Source organism: Festucalex cinctus, chromosome 11, assembly GCF_051991245.1.
Source record: "Festucalex cinctus isolate MCC-2025b chromosome 11, RoL_Fcin_1.0, whole genome shotgun sequence".
Classification (NCBI taxonomy): Eukaryota; Metazoa; Chordata; class Actinopteri; order Syngnathiformes; family Syngnathidae; genus Festucalex; species Festucalex cinctus.
Genome location: NC_135421.1, coordinates 6,962,526 through 6,983,119, shown reverse-complemented (window position 1 = coordinate 6,983,119; position 20,594 = coordinate 6,962,526). Strand labels below are relative to the sequence as shown.

The following is a 20,594-nucleotide window of genomic DNA, read 5'->3' as shown; positions in this document are numbered from 1 at the left end:
TTTTATATTAAAGCACAGTAGATAATATAGAAAATTGGAAAACATACTCCACTGCTGCGATTTGGTCCTGAACATCCACGCTGCCCAGTCTCTGGTGGACCTCATGCAGGACCCTCTGGCCCTGGAAGCCGCTACCCCGCCCATCGAGATGAGCCACAATCACGTTGTCTGAGCTGACCAGCACTGAGTCCCAGCTGAGAGCAAAGCGGTCACTCACGGCCTGACCACCAGGGAAGCCATCGCTGAGGAAAGCAGACAACATGACAGTATGATGTATGAAACAAATCCATTAAGAATGTTCTGCTTACAGGCATACAATATAAGATCATACTGATTAAACAGTCAACCAGCGAACAGTACTTGTCATTTTACAATTTAGGAAATGTCCTTAAAATATTTTCTTAAAAGGATTACAGCCCTTTTCACACTGCATTTAGCATGGCACAGTGACATATTGTCAAACCCATTCATTGTGTATGTGGTGAGGGGCAGGGCCCAAGGAATGGAGCATTGCGGGACAGTGTTGCAAGAGGACTTTTCCTATGATGGCAAGGTGCCCAAGTACCCACCTAGTCACAATTTTTTCCTCTGTTTCTTTTGTAACAATGATGGTACATTAATATGTCCAAATATGGATGTGCTGGCATCTGGTAATTGTAAGTAATTAAAATGACTCTTTCACACTGCGTGAGTGCAGTGTGAAAAGGGATTAACTTGTAATTGAAATATGTTCGCATTGTTGGATTGCAGGTTTTGCTTAAATACTGGATTTAATCACAATATTCCAAGCGGCATATTATTGTTACTGTTATTATGGTAGTAATGCTAGTGCTTATCAGTGTTACATCACCATCACATTGTGTCAGGTACATACACGACCAAGAGGAGCCCATAATGACGAGATTCCGAGAAGTCAGGAGGATAGGAGATTTTCAAAGGTAAATCTATACAAAGGGAAAAGGAGCAGCCAATATACTGTATGAGGAATTCTCAGTTGTTATCATGATGCACTATGTGAGCCTTTACAGCAGCCTTTATTTTCTCACCGAAATGGCCAATTGAAACTGTCCTGAAGTCAGTCAGCTGGATCCTTTTGTAGATCAAGGCTGCCTTCAGCAAGGAGTTGTTTTCAAGAATATAATAATCTGAAAAAGCAAGGAAATGTGAGGCTAGTCATTCACTGCATACAAATATGTAATAAATAAACTGAGGAAAAAGGGGTTGCAGAGCCAAACGGGTACCTGCATTCAATTTGGAATCAATGAGCCATCCTAATTTTTTCTAGTTTTGTGTTAAACGGTAGCAATGAGAGAGAGAGAGAGAAAAAAAAATCCTTATACAGATTGTGACCTCTGTGGCCTTACCATTTCTCCAAACCAAAGATTTTTGGGAGGGCACTAAATGAAATGAAATTCAGCCAGAGATTGTCTGATGGAAAACCCCAGATCAATAGATGTGTCATTATCAAACCGCTAGGGAGTGTTTAGTTCCCAGCTGTGGGTGGAAGGCAAATCCAAGTCACCCTGAGAAAATGACTTTTCTGCAGGACAGTGTTAACTGATATGCATCCAGAAAGTTAAATGATATACACCCAGAAAGTATTTATAGAGCTTAACCTTTGTCATGCTCCAAAAAGGAATTAATGTATTTTTTTCCCCTCTAATTCCGACACACAACACCCTATGATAATGACAACTTGAAAAGTGTCTATGGAGGTAAATATAGTGCAAAAGTAACTTGTAAAAAATAAATACATAAATAAATTGCACCTGTAGAAAAAAGTCTAAATTTGTATCTGCAAAAGTCGTGATGTGTACCTGTAAAAAAAAAAGTGTATGTAAAAAAAAATAAAAAAAAATAATTGTACCTCTAGAAAAAAGTATTCATTTGTAACTGTAAAAGTTGTGATGTGTACCTGTAAAAAAATTGTAACTGTAAAAAAAAAAAAAATGTATGTAAAAAAAAAAATAAAATTGTACCTCGAGAAAAAAGTATAGATTTGTATCTGTAAGTTGTGATGTGTACCTGTAAAAAAAAAAAAAGAGTAACTGTAAAAAAAATAAATAAATAAAAATATGTAAAAAAAAAAATAAAATTGTACCTCCAGAAAAAAAGTGTAAATTTGTAAAAGTCATAAATTGTACCTGTAGAAATGACAACTTGTAGTCAAAGGAGTCACAACTGTCTGCTGCTGTCCAGTCACGTACATTTTTTTTTTTTACAGGTACACATTTTTTTACAGGTACAAATCACAACTTTTACATATACAAATTTACAGTTTTTTCTACAGGTAATTTTTTTTTTTACAAATTACTTTTTTCACCATATTTACCTCTATAAGTGTCTATTTATTGTTTTGTTTTTTTTCGAATTCATTAATACATTTGCTTTTCCTGGTTTTCTTTTTTTTTTTTTTTTTTTCTGTAAAGTTAACAGGACGACTTCTTCATAAGAAGCCAGCACTTCCAATATCATGACCATGACAGATTTCCCTTACTTGAACTATTGAGGCTGTGTAAGATCACCATCGGTGTTCCAGGACCTAAAATTCATAAATACAACAAAAAACAAATGTAAATGTTTGAACTACTGATTCAACAAATAACTCATAGATGGTTAAATCCATAAATGTTGTGCCTTGTAAAACTGCACTTCGGATGCTCAAATTGTAATGCAGCGATCACTTCATATAGCATGACAATACGACGTCACTCGCACTGGCTACTGCAAATGCAAATTTGAATGCAAACGAACAACTCCCGTTTTATCTCAGCTGTTAGTTTGTTGGCGAGTACCACACGTACAGAAGGAAAAGTTCAAATCACCTGTCGCTTTATCGTATTTTAATGTCTGCAGCTCTTATCCCTTTCCAAATACAGTATCTTTCGGGATGCATTCGGATTTGGGGCTGGCGGTCTCAACAAGGCCGATGTCAATTATTTTTGTTGGCAAGAAAAAAACATTGACAATTTCACCTTTTCTGCTTATTTGCACAAACTGTAGCACTTTATTTTTCTCATTACCTTTTGGCAAGCTGTATTTGCTCTGACCTTTGCATTGCAATGCCCACTTGTGTCTCGCTGAAATTGATTTCTTATGTTCATACTTGCATGAAAACATTAAAGGTATTAAAAGCATCTTATGAGTAGAATTATACAAGCTTGTTTATCCTGATGAAAAAACAGGTGCTTTGTGAGCTTGGTCAACTGAAAACAAGATTTCTCCGCATTTATTGCTTTAGGGAGAGGGAACAATGTTATTGTCCAATAAATCATTACTCCAAAGGCCAAATGCTTCTAAGCATGAAGCATTCTCATCTGCCAAAATAAATTGAATTCACAAAAACAACATGAAGAGTCATCCTCTGCTAAATGAGTCACTCAGAAAACAATATCATGACCCGAAAGTAATACAACATTGAGTTAATCAATCCTGTTAATTCTATGCTCCCTTATTTAACTTAGCAGAAATGGATTTTTTTTGCTTTTGTTTTTTAAAGCAATAGTTTCTGGTTCAGAGACCATTGAAGCCCAACCCTAAGATCAGGCCCTGAGGAGAGGCTGCCATGGATTGTCATTGACTGTCCAATTTCTAAGAAAGAGGCAACCAACCATCCATGTGACTGAGAGGAATGGATGGAGTAGCTAAGCTACGGTAGACATGTTCAAATCTCATGGTGCATACGGTATTTGCTTTTCAGCATGCCAACATTAAGTCAGAGCTGCACCTCTCTACTGCAGAACATAGACTGTGCGTAAGGCCCTCTGTGGGAGGCAGTCTAATTAATACACATTTCTTTAGGCCCATCTTCATCAAACTTTCAGGGATCATGTCGGCGCATGAGCATCACTATTCAAGATTCTCACTGATGACTACCGGTTGACATCTGATCTGTTAAACATAGTGAGATTCTGATTAGATATCTACACTGGTAATGAACATACTTTAGCGGGTCTACCCACTGGATGTCTGACCTCGGCCCCTCACTTCTACTTGTTGATGATTAAAAAGTAGATCATAACACAGTACATATCCCACGGAGGGCTGAACATTTGCCTTTGTTGACCTTTAACATTTAACATAAAAAAAACTGAGCTCTTTAGATAAGTTTTCTTTAAACGGGAGTTTAAACTTTAGATATCAGGGCCTAAATATTTAACAAGAATAATACTCAAACCGTCGATAGCACCCTTTTCCCCCTCCCCGACACTACACCACAGGCAGACTCTGTGCAATATAACCATATAAGCTACAAGCATAATATTTACATTAAATGATGTCCAGATTGTCTGAATGTTTAAGAGAACCTCACAATATATGTGATGACCTACCTTTACAGTGGAGGATAATGTGCTGGTGCGTAGGGCTTAGAACAGCATCAAAATACAAACAGTGTGCCTTATTTAGCTCGCATGTTAAACACCAGCGTGGGAACAATCCGACAGTTTTCACACTAAAAGAGAGATAAAATGGGTAAGACAATGGATGAAATGGAATGAAAACACAAATAAGTTGAATACTATACAGCTAAAGATCATCAATCCATCGCTTTGCAGCCATGATAAAAGAAACAAACTAAGGCAAATGAGAATATCAATCAAACATATTTAGCAAAACTGAAAAGTACACAATATTTTCAAAAGGAAAGTAAATGGCTAACATCATCATTGTATAACAGATCAAGGTTTAACTTCGCACATCATTAAGCAGCATCAAAAACAAATAATATGACAAATAGGAAACAAGTGACGAACAAACCTGTAAAGTTGTCGCCCTCGCGGTGAACCCTCCGTACTGAGAAAATAACTAGAAAAAAAGATAAACAAAGTGAGGTTCCATAAAAATTTCAGAACAAACAACTTTTTATTTCAGTGATCAAATTTGTCTCATGGAAACACAGATTTGTACAATCATCAGTTAAACTTACAGATTATCAGTGTTTTCATCATAGCCAAGAATCTTCGTCACCTCCCAGTTCCCTGATGTTAAATGCCGGACTTCATTTTCATCTGTTCGAAACTAAAATGAGCAAAACAAGATGTGTCACAATTTGTTCTTGTATATTAATTAATTTCACTATATAGTAGATTCGTGCTTATGTATGATAAGGCCTTATCTGTAGAATGTGCAAATCAGAGCAAGAACTGTCAGGTATGTTGTGGGTGTGTATGTTTGGTATGAAGCCATGATCTAAAAAAAAAAAAAATAGAATTATTTACACCTATAACCTATACAACCGAAATGAAAAGTAAAATATAATAATAATAATAATAATAATAATAATAATAATAATAATAATAATAATAATAATAATCAGCATCATTATCATCATAATAATGCAGAGGTGAAGTAAAAATGAACAACTGAAATAATGTGGTTGCACTGTGCAAATCCTCTTATAATTGGTGTGATCATGTTCATAGTTTCATTTGGTTATTATATTCCATCAGACTTTATGTAATTCAAGTAAAGCGAACTGGCTAGCACGGTGGGTATGGTGGTTTGTATGACTGATTCATAGCCAACCGATTTGGGGTCCAAATCTGGCATTAACTGTTCTTCCAGGGTTTCCAAAAACATGCATCATAAATTATGTACCTGTAGGTTAATTGGACCCTTAATGTGAGCATGAAAGGTTGTTACATGCTGTAAATGTACACTGCCATACTGGCCACAAGTCCAGGGTTCACCCCTCCGATCCACCTTGCCTGGACCATGTGAACAAATGGTCAAAGGAAAAGGATGGACAGATAATTGGGAACTTGCAGTGTCTTGTGTCCCCTATTTCTTGTATATGACTTAACTAACAGGGATTCCATCATTCACATATATATGATTGCTCTACTGTCTGTTAGAAGCTGACATGCTACATTCTAGCGCCATAACGTGTCACATTTATAGTTTATTTAGTGGTAAAGAAAGTATGAATGGCACACCAAACGTGACATTTTTATGGAGACATTTTAAGTGTTCAATTTCAAAACAAATAAAAGCTTCACCTGAGTGTTAAACATCGCGATGTGATGAAACTCTCCACGTCCGCCTTGTTTAACTGGAACGGTCAAAAAGAATCTTTTGCCATCTTTGGAGAACACTGGCTCTTGGTTCTATTTAAAAAAAAACAAAAAAACATAGTGTTCATGCACGCACAACCTAGGCCAAATCTGAAGTTCTTATTTGAGATATTTGAATGCAAACCAAATACACCACTTTTGAAATACTTTGACAGTCGTCTTTTAAATGGGAATGGCAGATGCAAAGCTTCACTGCTGAGGCACAGGCAAAATGAGAGGCGCAAGGACATGAATAATTGATGCTAATGAAAAAAAACTTTGGAACACTAGAACCAAATTCGAAATTCATTGCAGTCTGGATGTGTTGGGGAGAACATGTCCTGCTCTGGATGGAGTCAAAGTATCTATAAGTTTCCAGTAACGCCATGAAAATTTACAAGATTTGTTGTTCATACTTTAAAAAAAAAAAAAAAAAAAAAGTTGCTAGAAGGATTGAAAAAGTAAATATGGCCAAGTTGGCAACATTGAGTAGCTAGGCACTTTTTCATATGACTTACAGTACATCCGTTCCTGGTCCTCATGGTAACCAAACTCAACATTTGTATCAAATACCCTACAAAACCAAAACCAGTAAATATGAAATCTGCTGTAATTCTTTAACATTTGGATATTTTAAAACACCTGTAAGTGAAGAAAAATATGACTTATAAATTCCATCAGTCATACTGCATGTTCATACTGTAACGATTAATCTATTACATCAATATACCTATTTATATTACTATGATCCGGCAGCACAGTAAATTGATCTGTGCTCGGCAAGTTGAATTTTACATTGTTTTAAACGGTAATCAATCAGCTGCATCAACATTAGAAAAAGCACATTTTATTCACTCACAGCAAATTTTGTGTATGTGTGTGTGTGACTAGTTTGGGAGTAGGACTGTACAATATGGCAAAAAAAAACAAAAAAAACTTCTTCTTTTTTTCAGTCATTCTGCACAATTACGAAATTGATCCATTTTAATTGAAGTACTAAAGCTAACATGACTTCTTAAAAAATAAATGGTCCAAAATTTTCAGACAACACTGATTTTAAATCAGTTTTAATGTAAACATTCATAGTTTGTTCCCCCACCAAAAAAAGAAAAAGTTCTTCATAGCTTCTGCATAACTTGCTTAAATGCCACAATTAACTCATTCACTGCCTTTGACAAGTATACTTGTCAATTGTATTTTTTAGAGCGGTGCTAAATGGGGGCGAATCTGAGCATGCTCCACTGTAAATATCAAACTTGGAAACAACTTTACTGATGCCCAACCACCGGTAGATGACATCATTGCCCCATTTTATAGGAAATAAACACAGTTTCAGAGTCCATGGGAGAAATGGCTGTATTTTGGCAAACCTACATTTTTCTGCTGTCAATTATAAAAGAACGGGACGGGACAAAAAGTAGGGAGTCTATTCTGTTATTTGGTAGATTCGGTTTATATATAATTATTGAATGTAATATCACGTGAGTATTGGAAATGTAAAAATTTTCTATAATGACTGGCAGTGAATGAGTTCTAAACATGTCTTGTAAATCACCTAGACAGCATTCTGCAACTTCAAATAACATTCGGATATAACAGAACTTAAAGTGCAATTCAACTCCGTTCCAGACTTGCTCCACCTCTCACTAATATTCGAAAACGGCGCTCATATGGGGCGTTGCCAGGAGGACCGTTGGGCCACCACGGACCACGGAGACAGAGAGACTACATCAGATTCAAGAAGTGACGTCGGTATTCTCTGCTCATCCAACGGGAGGACAAAAAGCAAATTATGTTCATCCCAGTGTTTAATATGAAGATATTGCCACACAGACGGTTTTGGCCCTAAATTAAGCTTTCAACAAACACGCACTAAAACGTCAAAAATAATGACAAAGACATGTAGACATCAGTTTATACAATTTATCAGCAAAATAAATGTTGATTTCAGGTTGAGTAACCCTTTAAGAAAAACTGTTTTTAATAATCCAGAAGAAGAGTGCATTTATTTATATACACCTCAAATTCACGCAATAACACATTTTTAAATCCTCGATTTTTAAAATGATGAATTAATCAAATTAATTTGATGTATTGCCCAGCCCTATTCGGCATGGTTACTTTAAAAATGTATTCTAGTACAGGTACAAGTTATCTGTTAAGAAATGTTCCAAGTATTATGGAACATAACTACTTTTGGATTACTCCAATACCAAATATGCTAATGAAGGAAAAATACACCAAGTATCACTAATATTCAGTAATCGTGTCAGTATGTCATTTTGTTCTGCTATAGCAATAGACAGAGATAGGTATACTTTCCTTTATTTATAATTTCGACATTTGTGTTTATGTCCTGAATGTACATTATATTTCGTCCTGACATTTTATAATGCTATAGCACTAGAATGACCTTTTGTTTTTAGATTACATTACAGTACATCAGACAGTAAAGACAATTTTCATTAACTATAATTGTCACTAGGTTATAACTTGTAAATGTATTGCTTGATATTTTATACTGAATTGAGTAAAATGAATAGTTTAATGATGATTTTAATCATCTGACTCAGATCTATGTACATCAATCTTACATGATTCATTGAAAATACGCTATTATTGTCAATCATCAGCTGAAAACATTACTTTGATCCAAGGCTGTTAGCATCATGCATGAAGCAGAATACAGACCTTCATATCATAAAAAAAAAAACAAAAAAAACAAACAAAGTTTATTTTGTGCACAACTATGATTATAACAGCAGCAATGTTGTTCATGAGAGAGAATATATCGGCCATCGATTGCATTATCAGTTGTAGGAGGTTAAACTTTCACTAAAGAAAAAAAAAAAGGTAAGATGGACTCAAACGTATCAAACTATTTGATATACTTTTAGCAGAAAGAAACAGAAAACAGAAAAAAAGAACATTTACCTGTTTGGAAAGCCAGAGCTCGGAATTTTCTTCATGTCTCTGAAAAAGGCAAAACATAAAGTGTGAGTATGTTTTTCTGTTTTTAAAAGCTGATGTCCAAGACACGGAGTTTTTTTGTTTGTTTGTTTGTTTGTTTTTAACAAATTAATTGATCATACGGTGAAGCCCTTGTTTAATCTTCTCTGGGAATTCAATTCTCACTCCTTATTGCATTCCAATAACAGTTGCAGGCATGACAGAAGGTCTTTCTGGTTCAAGTCATTTATTTGTTTTTACAAATTCTACAAAATCAAGGAAACTAACTGGCACATCTTCATTTTTCGTGCCAGGGCAGGTCTCGTTTACTGTGTTGGGGAAATTGTCAGACTGTGCTGGTGCACCTGGCAATTTGGTGACTGAATGTAAGTAAACATTATACCAGCTAAAAGCAGGTTGCAGTTGTGGCGCAGGTGGTGATCGACGTGCAGGCCGCTTCTGCCATTTTGACCATGCGTGTGCATCACATGCGCTGAATGAGAGGAGAAACTTCCAATAGACGGGAAACAACAGCACAAAAAAAAAAGGTTCCAGCAGGTGTAAAGTTTAGCCTACTTTCAGTCACCAAATTATCAGGTGCGCTGGATGCATGTCAAATGAAACACACTTGGTATGTCTTGTCCCCTCAGCCCTTTGTTGGTTTGTGGGGTGCACATACCGTGACACAGGCTCCCGTTGTGGTGTCACACACAGTCAGAGTGGAGATGTTCTGAGGCCGGTTAAGCCATCTAACGCACGTATGGGTCTTACTGATCCATTTCACCATGGTCACATAATGATCCCTAGGGGCAGAAAGATTGTCATATCTTCTTGCTCTCTGCAAATTAATTATGACAATAGAAATGATTTGTGTAAAGTCAATTAGTATTGATAGTAAGTTAAATCGAACTAAAGGTGTCAGTCGATTAAATTTTTTAATCGTAATTAATCGCATGACTTCAATAATTAACTGACGATTAATCGCACATTAATCGCATGTTTTATACTTAGAGTAATTTCATAACAATTCAATAACAAAACAGTTAAAAAAAATCATTGATAGAGAAATTTCATAACAGTTCAATAAAAAAAGTAATAAATAAATAAATAAAATATGTACTGTACTGTAAAACCAAACCAAAGTGTGACTGACTTGTTTTGGTCATTTTTCTGTCACTACAACATGGCATAGTTGCATTTGTAATACAATGGTGCATTTTTCTTTTCATATTAGGAGCTGCCTAGTTTTTAACATGAAGTAACTTGTGAAATTATGCACATTTTTAAAACTGTATAATACAACACAGTCCCCACAAATATATACATTCACTGATGCTTTTATTTTGTTAAGTTAAATAGGATGTGCATTGTAAAATGACGAATATTTACTGCATAGGAACCAGAAACGATCGATGTGTTCTTTTCATATTAAGAGCTATGTAATTTTAAACAATAAGTCACTTGTGAGTTTCTGCACATTTTAAAATTGTAAAATACAACTTGACACCAATCCCCACAAATATATGCAGTATAATTTATTATATAAATTGTGTTATAGTGACTCCTTTTCCCGACGTTGGACGCTTTTATTTTGTTAAGTTCTCGGATGCGCCATGACGCAGCTGAGGCCGCTCTACTGTTACAGCGAACACATCAACACTTTCAGTTGGAAATTATGAGATGTTAATAAAATAGGGCTCACATCTAAAGATAAATAGGCTTGTGGTCACTCCAACTGACAAGACGGCGTCCATTCGGCTCTTTACCCTCTCAAGGCTTTCAGAGTGCACTTGGACACCTCTTGGTGCTCGGTGCTAACGGCTAACCGAGTGCGTTCTTTCAAAGTAGGAAACGGGTGGTAGTGGTGAGACACAGTCCAAATGGCTCCTCCACGCTACATTCTGCCCCTTAAACACTGTTTTGGCTCCAGTGCATTTCTATTGGGTAGGTTTGACGTGGACGTTTCTACTGCGTGGTGACTGGAATTCCCTTCGTGGAGGCTTTCCAAATAAGGAGCGGTCGTTAATCGGGCGTTAAAAAAAAAATTGTGCCGTTAAGGCACTTTAAGTTAACGAGATAATAACGCGCTAATTTTGACACCCATAAATCAAACATATTTGTGATCTTGTTACGAGAGAAATGAAGTTCTTCTCACCGCAGTTTGAGGCTATCTGGTGGCATGAGCTCCAGTGTGTGCGTCGGCCCGTAAAGATTGACAACAAAAAGCTTCACCACTGGATTGGGTTGGCCAGCCTGCATTTGAGAGCCAGAAAATAAGTTATTAAACTTGACTCCAGATTGAAAGAGTAAAGGAAAAAAGTGAATTTGCACAAAAACGTTCAAAGAAGCTCACAATAGGGAACATTTTATTTTTGTGAAATTGCATATATTAAAATGATTTCACATATGTAATATATATGTATGTATGTAATATGTATGTAATAATTCTTAACTAAATTCAATTTCAATGGCAATCATGTACAACAGACGTTTGTTCTCAGTGTCACCCTCTTGTAAAACTTTATCACAATGTAAGAAGGAACCTTCTTCTTAGGCATGACGGCGAGTCGAATTAGATTTACAGTTTAAGGAATTCTAGATGAACACGGGGGTGCGACTGAAGCTTGGAGATGAGAGGCGGAGGGGATGGGGGGGCTTGTCAGGGGATAAATGGCGTTCTGCATCCTTTTAAGAATGACAGTGATTGACAGTGACAGCCTCTTGCCTTGAACATAGTCTGAGATGGTGTCACTTAGTTCATATTTTTGCCTTAAGACCACAAGAAAAGGAAAATGTAACATAACATTACAATAAACAGGGTTGCACATAAAATTATTATTTTTTTGCCTAGTTCTCAAAAGAGGATCAGAGGTTGTTGCTTGGTGCTAATTTTTTTTCCTGACACACCGAGCTCAATGACAGCACCGATTATAGGACTTACGGCTATTCCAATTAATTTTTGCATTAATAATAGATCAGCAATTTCTAGAGATGTTTTCTTTCGTTTTATTGTCATTGCCTTTACGAAATAAAATGGATATCACAAAATAAACATGCTCTGAAAATGTTTTGTCGTTGGAATGTACTTGTACGAACACTTGCATTAAAATGCTACTTTTAAAATTTACTCATGACAGTCAAAAGGATCCACAATAAAGGATGTATTTGACTACATTGAACAGTGAATAGTTGATAGTGAATCACATCTTAAACAATTAGAAAATTATGCTTCACCCAATGTATAAAAAGAAGCTCGAAGAACTGTCCAAAGGATCTGGAAAGTTGTTGGGTTTTAACTAGTGTTGTTCTGATACCGTTTTTTGGCCCCCGATACCAATTCCGATACCCAGCTTTGCAGTATCGGCCGATACCATACCGATACTTAAAGGTTTTTTTTCCTCAACATGAAAAAGCTGTCCTGCCATTGGTTCAGAGCATTCAAGGGCCAATAGGATATCTGAGATCGGCATCCAGTGAGCATGTCACATATCAGTGAATGTTGTGCACGAGCAAGACACAAGATTCTGCATCCAAAATCCTATATTAGCCTTGGAATTCATGGTATCGGCATGTTACTTGTGAGTAGTCACCGATACCGGTACCACTGTTTTAATGCAGTATCGGCGCCTCTGCCGATACCAGTATCGGTATCGGAACAACACTATTTCTTTATTATTGTAATCCCTTCATACTAACTATATTAAGAAAAAAAAGTGGTTGGAGAAATATGTGCATTATGAATTCACATGTAAAGTACTGTATAATGGAAAATATGGTGTTCCACAGGGTTCAATTCTGGGACCTCTGCTGGTTTCATTGTATCTGCTGCCCGTGGATTGCATCTTAAGAAAACAGCGGTGGTTGGTTTTAAAGTGCTCTATAAATATAGAGTTAATTTGAGCGATGGGTGTCAGTGTTCTAACTGCATGAACAGTAATGCCAAGTTGAGCAATTCTAGTCCAGCACAGCTAGCAAAATTAAAGCAACACCTCCTTAAGCTACATAGAGATGTGGAATACATGAATACGCTTTCTGAATTGAAGGCGGAGAGCCAGATTCGATGAAAAGGCTAACGGTTCAGTGAATGCGGATAGGAAAGTGGTGGGGTTTAGTAGCTCCAACAAGGTGAAGAAGTATTTCACCAAAGTGAATATTGGCACGAAGGTGTAGTGGATGGACCCAAAAGCGGTGGAAACAGGCGGGAAGACAGACTGGTACGATGAGGTAATGAACTTTATTGATTATGACGGGGAAGGACTGGATGAGACGGAAGGGGAGTAGGCTGGGATGGACGTGGACACAAATCATGGTGGAGACTTGGCGTGGCGTGATGCGGAGACTTGGCGTGGCGTGATGCAGAGACTTGGCGTGGCGTGATGCAGAGACTTGGCGTGGCGTGATGCAGAGACTTGGCGTGGCGTGATGCAGAGACTTGGCGTGGCGTGATGCAGAGACTTGGCGTGGCGTGATGCAGAGACTTGGCGTGGCAGACTTTGAAGACTTGGCGTGGCAGACTTTGAAGACTTGGCGTGGCAGACTTTGAAGACTTGGCGTGGCAGACTTTGAAGACTTGGCGTGGCAGACTTTGAAGACTTGGCGTGGCAGACTTTGAAGACTTGGCGTGGCAGACGTAGCAGACTTGGCGTAGCAGACTTGGCGTAGCAGACTTGGCGTAGCAGACTTGGCGTAGCAGACTTGGCGTAGCAGACTTGGCGTAGCAGACTTGGCGTAGCAGACTTTGAAGACTTGGCGTAGCAGACTTTGAAGACTTGGCGTGGCAGACGTAGCAGACTTGGCGTGGCAGACGTAGCAGACTTGGCGTGGCAGACTTGGCGTGGCAGACTTGGCGTGGCAGACTTGGCGTGGCAGACTTGGCGTGGCAGACTTGGCGTAGCAGACTTGGCGTAGCAGACTTGGCGTAGCAGACTTGGCGTAGCAGACTTGGCGTAGCAGACTAAACATGCAGGTCTTCAAACAGCAAACAAACATCAAACAATGCTCCCACAACCGCGTGAGACAAACACCACTCCCTTATACTAACACTAATGACAATAACAGAACACACCTGGGAGACACAGCAGGGAGGGGGAAACCAATCAGCAATACACCCCAGGAAGGGAAGACACAAGCAGGTGGACAAGGTTAACCATAACGAGACTGGGGAAGAAGACAGGAACACCCAACAACCAACACTCACCAAAATAAAACACAAACCCAAACAAACTGAAACGTGACAGTACCCCCCCACCAAGGGACGGCTCCCAGACGTCCCTAAAACAAGAACAAGCCAAAACGGGGAGGGCGGGGACGGGAAGGGAGCCAACTCTGCCCCTAATCAGGGTACGAACAGGAGTCTACCCAGGGGCGAAAAACTGCCCTACAAAACTCCATGAAACTTGGATCGGGGGGCGGCCCAGGAGGCGGCCGTATTGCGGGCTCAAGGGGCGACAACAGAAGTGGCGCCGCCAAGGGCCGGTTCCCGCGGTGAGCCCTTCTCTTGCGCCGCCTGGCGCTGGGTCCCGGGTCGGTCGCCATTACCGCGCTGCCCAGGGCGGACGAGGAAGCTGGGGACTTTGGCTGGGGCAGAGACGAGGAAGCTGGGGACTTTGGCTGGGGCAGAGACGAGGAAGCTGGGGACTTTGGCTGGGGCAGAGACGAGGAAGCTGGGGACTTTGGCTGGGGCAGAGACGAGGAAGCTGGGGACTTTGGCTGGGGCAGAGACGAGGAAGCTGGGGACTTTGGCTGGGGCAGAGACGAGGAAGCTGTGGACTTTGGCTGGGGCAGAGACGAGGAAGCTGTGGACTTTGGCTGGGGCAGAGACGAGGAAGCTGTGGACTTTGGCTGGGGCAGAGACGAGGAAGCTGTGGACTTTGGCTGGGGCAGAGACGAGGAAGCTGTGGACTTTGGCTGGGGCAGAGACAAGGAAGCTGTGGACTTTGGCTGGGGCAGAGACGAGGAAACTGTGGACTTTGGCTGGGGCAGAGACGAGGAAGCTGTGGACTTTGGCTGGGGCAGAGACGAGGAAGCTGTGGACTTTGGCTGGGGCAGAGACGAGGAAACTTGAGACTTTGGCTGGGGCTGTGACGGGGAAACTTGAGACTTGACTTGGGGCAGAGATGAGGAAGCGGGAGAAGGCGGCAACTCTGCCGTGACGAGGGGACCCGAGATGCCAATTGGCCGCGACGAGGGGACCTGAGACGCCAGGGGCTTAGGCGGCACGGGCGTTGCGGCCAGGGGCTGCGGAGGCAGCGGCACAGGGCCGGGCGCCGCCGGAACTGGTGCCGGCGATGGCGGCCGCCGGCCGGGCGCCGCCGGAACTGGTGCAGGCGATGGCGGCCGCCGGCCGGGCGCCTCCAGAACTGGTGCAAGCGATGGCGGCCGCCGGCCGGGCGCCTCCAGAACTGGTGCAAGCGAAGGCGGCCGCTGGCCAGGCGCCGCCGGTCGAGGAGCAGGAGGCGGCGGCCGCAATCCATGCGCCGCCGGACGAGGAACAGGAGGCGGCGGCCGCAATCCATGCGCCGCCAGACGAGGAACAGGGGGTGGCGGCCGCATTCCGTGCGCCGCCGGACGAGGAACAGGGGGTGGCGGCCGCATTCCGTGCGCCGCCGGACAAGGAACAGGGGGTGGCGGCCGCATTCCGTGCGCCGCCGGACGAGGAACAGGGGATGGCGGCCGCATTCCATGCGCCGCCTGACGAGGAACAGGAGGTGGCGGCCGCAATCCATGCGCCGCCTGACGAGGAACAGGAGGTGGCGGCCGCAATCCATGCGCCGCCGGACGAGGAACAGCAAGTGGCGGCCGCATTCCATGCGCCGCCGGACGAGGAACAGGAGGTGGCGGACGCATTCCATGCGCCGCCGGACGAGGAACAGGAGGTGGCGGCCGCATTCTGTGCGCCGCCGGACGAGGAACAGGGGATGGCGGCCGCATTCCATGCGCCGCCTGACGAGGAACAGGAGGTGGCGGCCGCAATCCATGCGCCGCCTGACGAGGAACAGGAGGTGGCGGCCGCAATCCATGCGCCGCCGGACGAGGAACAGCAAGTGGCGGCCGCATTCCATGCGCCGCCGGACGAGGAACAGGAGGTGGCGGACGCATTCCATGCGCCGCCGGACGAGGAACAGGAGGTGGCGGCCCAGGCGAAGCGGCCAGGGGCTGAAGCGGCAGCAGCGGCACAGGCAAAGAGGCCAGGGGCTGAAGCGGCAGCAGCGGCACAGGCGTGGCATTCATGGGCTGCCGAGGTGCCGGGACGAGGGCCTGGAGCCGGCGGGGCGCCGGAACGGGGTCCTGAGGCCGGCGCGGAGCCGGAACGGGGTCCTGAGGCCGGCGCGGAGCCGGACCGGGAACTTGAATCCGGCGCGGAGCCGGAACGGGAACTTGAATCCGGCGCGGAGCCGGAACAGGAACTTGGAACCTCCGCGGAGCCGGAACGGGGACTTGGAACCTCCGCTGGGTCCGGGTTGGTGGGAGCATTCTGTCACGAAGGTGTAGTGGATGGACCCAAAAGCGGTGGAAACAGGCGGGAAGACAGACTGGTACGATGAGGTAATGAACTTTATTGATTATGACGGGGAAGGACTGGATGAGACGGAAGGGGAGTAGGCTGGGATGGACGTGGACACAAATCATGGTGGAGACTTGGCGTGGCGTGATGCGGAGACTTGGCGTGGCGTGATGCAGAGACTTGGCGTGGCGTGATGCAGAGACTTGGCGTGGCGTGATGCAGAGACTTGGCGTGGCGTGATGCAGAGACTTGGCGTGGCGTGATGCAGAGACTTGGCGTGGCGTGATGCAGAGACTTGGCGTGGCGTGATGCAGAGACTTGGCGTGGCGTGATGCAGAGACTTGGCGTGGCGTGATGCAGAGACTTGGCGTGGCAGACTTTGAAGACTTGGCGTGGCAGACTTTGAAGACTTGGCGTGGCAGACTTTGAAGACTTGGCGTGGCAGACTTTGAAGACTTGGCGTGGCAGACTTTGAAGACTTGGCGTGGCAGACTTTGAAGACTTGGCGTGGCAGACTTTGAAGACTTGGCGTGGCAGACGTAGCAGACTTGGCGTAGCAGACTTGGCGTAGCAGACTTGGCGTAGCAGACTTGGCGTAGCAGACTTGGCGTAGCAGACTTTGAAGACTTGGCGTAGCAGACTTTGAAGACTTGGCGTGGCAGACGTAGCAGACTTGGCGTGGCAGACGTAGCAGACTTGGCGTGGCAGACTTGGCGTGGCAGACTTGGCGTGGCAGACTTGGCGTAGCAGACTTGGCGTAGCAGACTTGGCGTAGCAGACTTGGCGTAGCAGACTTGGCGTAGCAGACTTGGCGTAGCAGACTTGGCGTAGCAGACTTGGCGTAGCAGACTTGGCGTAGCAGACTAAACATGCAGGTCTTCAAACAGCAAACAAACATCAAACAATGCTCCCACAACCGCGTGAGACAAACACCACTCCCTTATACTAACACTAATGACAATAACAGAACACACCTGGGAGACACAGCAGGGAGGGGGAAACCAATCAGCAATACACCCCAGGAAGGGAAGACACAAGCAGGTGGACAAGGTTAACCATAACGAGACTGGGGAAGAAGACAGGAACACCCAACAACCAACACTCACCAAAATAAAACACAAACCCAAACAAACTGAAACGTGACAAATATGGGACAACACTGGAAAAATGACAATAACACAATGAAAACTAGTTGAGGTACAGCTTATATAACTGTAAATGTATTGTTCCCTCAAAATAACTCAGAATACGGCCATTAATAGCTAAACCCCTGGCAACTTTGGCAAAGTGCTCTTGGTGCGCAAATATGCCGTGATGCATTTGAATCTTTTGTGCGATTTAATATTTTCAGTGCGCATGCACACCAGCGCATTACTTATGTGCAACCCTGGCTATAACATTTGCAAGATTGCAAGACAGTAAGGGCACAGTGGGACATGGGTGTGCACTTTTTCTGTGCATAAATAACATTTTGTCCTTCAAATCTAATATCAAGTAATGCCTGAAAGGTGAGGCAATTCCAAATCAATATTTAAATTGTGACAACCACTTATGCAACCTCATGATTGAGGATCTGTGAGAAGAATGCGCAAGATTTACCTTCGGGTATGGATACTGTTTTCCTTTGGGGTATGTCATGCCAGTAAATCGAGGTAAAGCCATGTTAGGCACCTGACTGTCATTAAGCACGAGGAAGGCCAATCTCTCTCCGTCCGGCGACCACCAGTGTGCCACGTGGGTCTGAAGGATCTCCTCTAAATGCAAACAATCATGAATATCAGTTTTTCATTTTACTACATTTTAAACTCTTAAAATTGTTTCATCAGTGCATACTGATTGTCAAGAAAGCAGAAGTTTGAACTGACTGAAGAACTGAGTTTGGTTTGCAGGGGCTAATTTTCCAATAATAACAGAAATCAGTCAATTGCTGCACGCTTGTTGTTTTTGGCTATATCACTGCTTCCCCATTTTTCAAGATAAATATAAAATAAACTGCCCAACAACATTAAAGGGACTTCTTGTCAGCACCTAATTAAGTTTGTGTTTGTCTGTTTAATTAAAGCAAACAGCTTCACAAGAGGTGATTGTGAGTCACTTTAGTATCAAAGAGACAACGAATCACTTTAAGCGCTGTCTTTATCCAAGAATTGGAAGTTATTGCAATGCGGTGGTAAAGGCCACCCATACATAGGAAGGGAAACAACCCTTGAAATTGGTGGTAAATTAATCCACCGCTCTTTGTGAGGAATAAAAACATTGCTCTGCCGCGAATAGTGAAAAAATTTAGGTTCCTGACACCGCCCCTTAAAAAAAAAAAAAAAAAAAGCCTATATTAAAGGCAATTTTTTTTTCCACTCACTCACTCACTCACTTACTCACTCACTCACTCACTTACTCACTCACTCACAGAAGCTTACATGTGTGAATGAGTGAGTGAAAAAAAATCTGTGCGTGCTGTCAAATTGCCGCGGGAGTGACGTCATGCAGCCGACAAATTCGCCCGGCCCCGTTTGCGACACGCCACCCCCCGCTCTGTGATTGGCTGGAGGGCTATAAACACTGTCTTTCCACAGAAACGTCCCGCTGTTTACAAAACAAACACAAAAAATGGCAAAATACAGGGTAGGGGGTGGGGGTTTAGGAAAAAAATCACCACCACACATTAAGAGAAGCCCAGAGCTGTAAATTGAGAAGTAGTTTGTCTGTTTAAATCCTGTATTTAAAAAGTGCATTTTCCTGTGTGAAAACGCCAAAAGATGTACGGAACGTGAATGTACATATTTACAAGTTTGTGAACCGTGCAGGAAGGGGGGGGTATTGTAGTAGGGGTTTGAACGGCTCTCTATAAAGACTCCCCCATTGTTCCCCATCGTTCACAATGAAGAGCCGTTCAAAAGATGCGATTCGTTCGTGAACGTCACATGACTAATAAACTCCACGCGGCTGAAAAGGCGGACAAAACAGCATCCGGTTTAGGGTTGCGCCTGACGCCTGACACCGCACTGCAAATTAGGACTGTCAGCCCTAAATCCCTGACATCTGGCCACCTAGTTGCCAGCGTTTAGCAGCAGCTCTTGCGTTAGCGGCTAGCAACTACCCGCTAAGCATGCCCCATATGGCAATTTGATAGGCGAAAATGACTCAGCACACTTTGATGCTGACAGCCGCTGACAATTGCTGTTACTACTGATCACTTTTTAACAAACCAAGCTTACTCAAAGGTGCCACTTTAGCCAGTAAAATCATTAGGCTACTAAGGTTCTGACATCACTTCGTCTTAGAGACCAACATCTGCGGCGAGAGAGAGTTGTCTAAAATCTCATGAATGTTGCTTGAGAGGAAAATAGTGTGCTGCTAAGCAGAGTTTTTAAGTTTAAAAAAAAAAAAGAAAAAAAAGTTGATTATTTTAAAAATAAAAACAGTTCCACTACACCGTTACAATACATAGCACCACTAAAGTGTTCCCAAATAACATTGCACCTTGAAAAGTCTAAAATGCACAAATGGCTGTATTTATAAACTCATATTACATATTGACATACTTAAAAAAAAAAAAAAAAAAAAAAAAAGGTGAAATATACATTACCTTCATAAAGCCAGTCAGCAATCCCATTAAAAATGACCCCTTCCTTTCCTGAGGATGTCAGCCTAAGAGAGTGACTCTTCACATCAGACTGATAGTAAATGTTATTTTCAAATATGTAGATCTGTTAGGACAAGGACCAAACAAAAAACTAGTTGAGAAATGAGCACAGATCAAAATAGGAGCTATTGGCTAAATAGGTCAAATGTATAATCCTAAAATTGTTACATTTATCAAAAACATAGGGTAGGTTGATATGCACAAATAAAACAATAGGCTGGAGTGGAATCAAATAAAAGCTATGAAAGCTAGTTTATGCTTCCTCACCAGTTGTTGGCCTTGCACTCCCCAGGCAGCGTAATGCAAGACCGAGTTTACCACCTCTGGAGGGTCCAGCTCCCAAACCTCTCTGCAATAAAAACATATCAATAACTTAGATTTATAGCAATGTAAACCGTATACATGTTTCAGTAAAGGGAAATCGTTAATAAAAGAATGACATTAA

General features: G+C 42.3%; 1 protein-coding gene across 2 annotated transcripts in view; it reads right to left on the bottom strand.

Annotated features, from left to right (window-relative positions):
* dpp10 (dipeptidyl peptidase like 10) overlaps nt 1-20,594 on the bottom strand; it is a 258,273-nt gene that overhangs the window by 9,325 nt on the left and 228,354 nt on the right. For both annotated transcript variants that reach the window (XM_077536347.1, XM_077536346.1), the window contains exons 7-20: nt 20,417-20,498; nt 20,093-20,213; nt 18,106-18,260; nt 11,158-11,255; nt 9,682-9,805; nt 8,988-9,026; nt 6,000-6,107; nt 4,928-5,019; nt 4,759-4,806; nt 4,332-4,453; nt 2,498-2,542; nt 1,047-1,145; nt 875-944; nt 48-242 (exon numbers count right to left, since the gene is read on the bottom strand). In XM_077536347.1, coding sequence (XP_077392473.1) covers nt 48-242; nt 875-944; nt 1,047-1,145; nt 2,498-2,542; nt 4,332-4,453; nt 4,759-4,806; nt 4,928-5,019; nt 6,000-6,107; nt 8,988-9,026; nt 9,682-9,805; nt 11,158-11,255; nt 18,106-18,260; nt 20,093-20,213; nt 20,417-20,498 — 1,398 coding nt within the window. The remainder of the gene's footprint in view (nt 1-47; nt 243-874; nt 945-1,046; nt 1,146-2,497; nt 2,543-4,331; nt 4,454-4,758; nt 4,807-4,927; nt 5,020-5,999; nt 6,108-8,987; nt 9,027-9,681; nt 9,806-11,157; nt 11,256-18,105; nt 18,261-20,092; nt 20,214-20,416; nt 20,499-20,594) is intronic.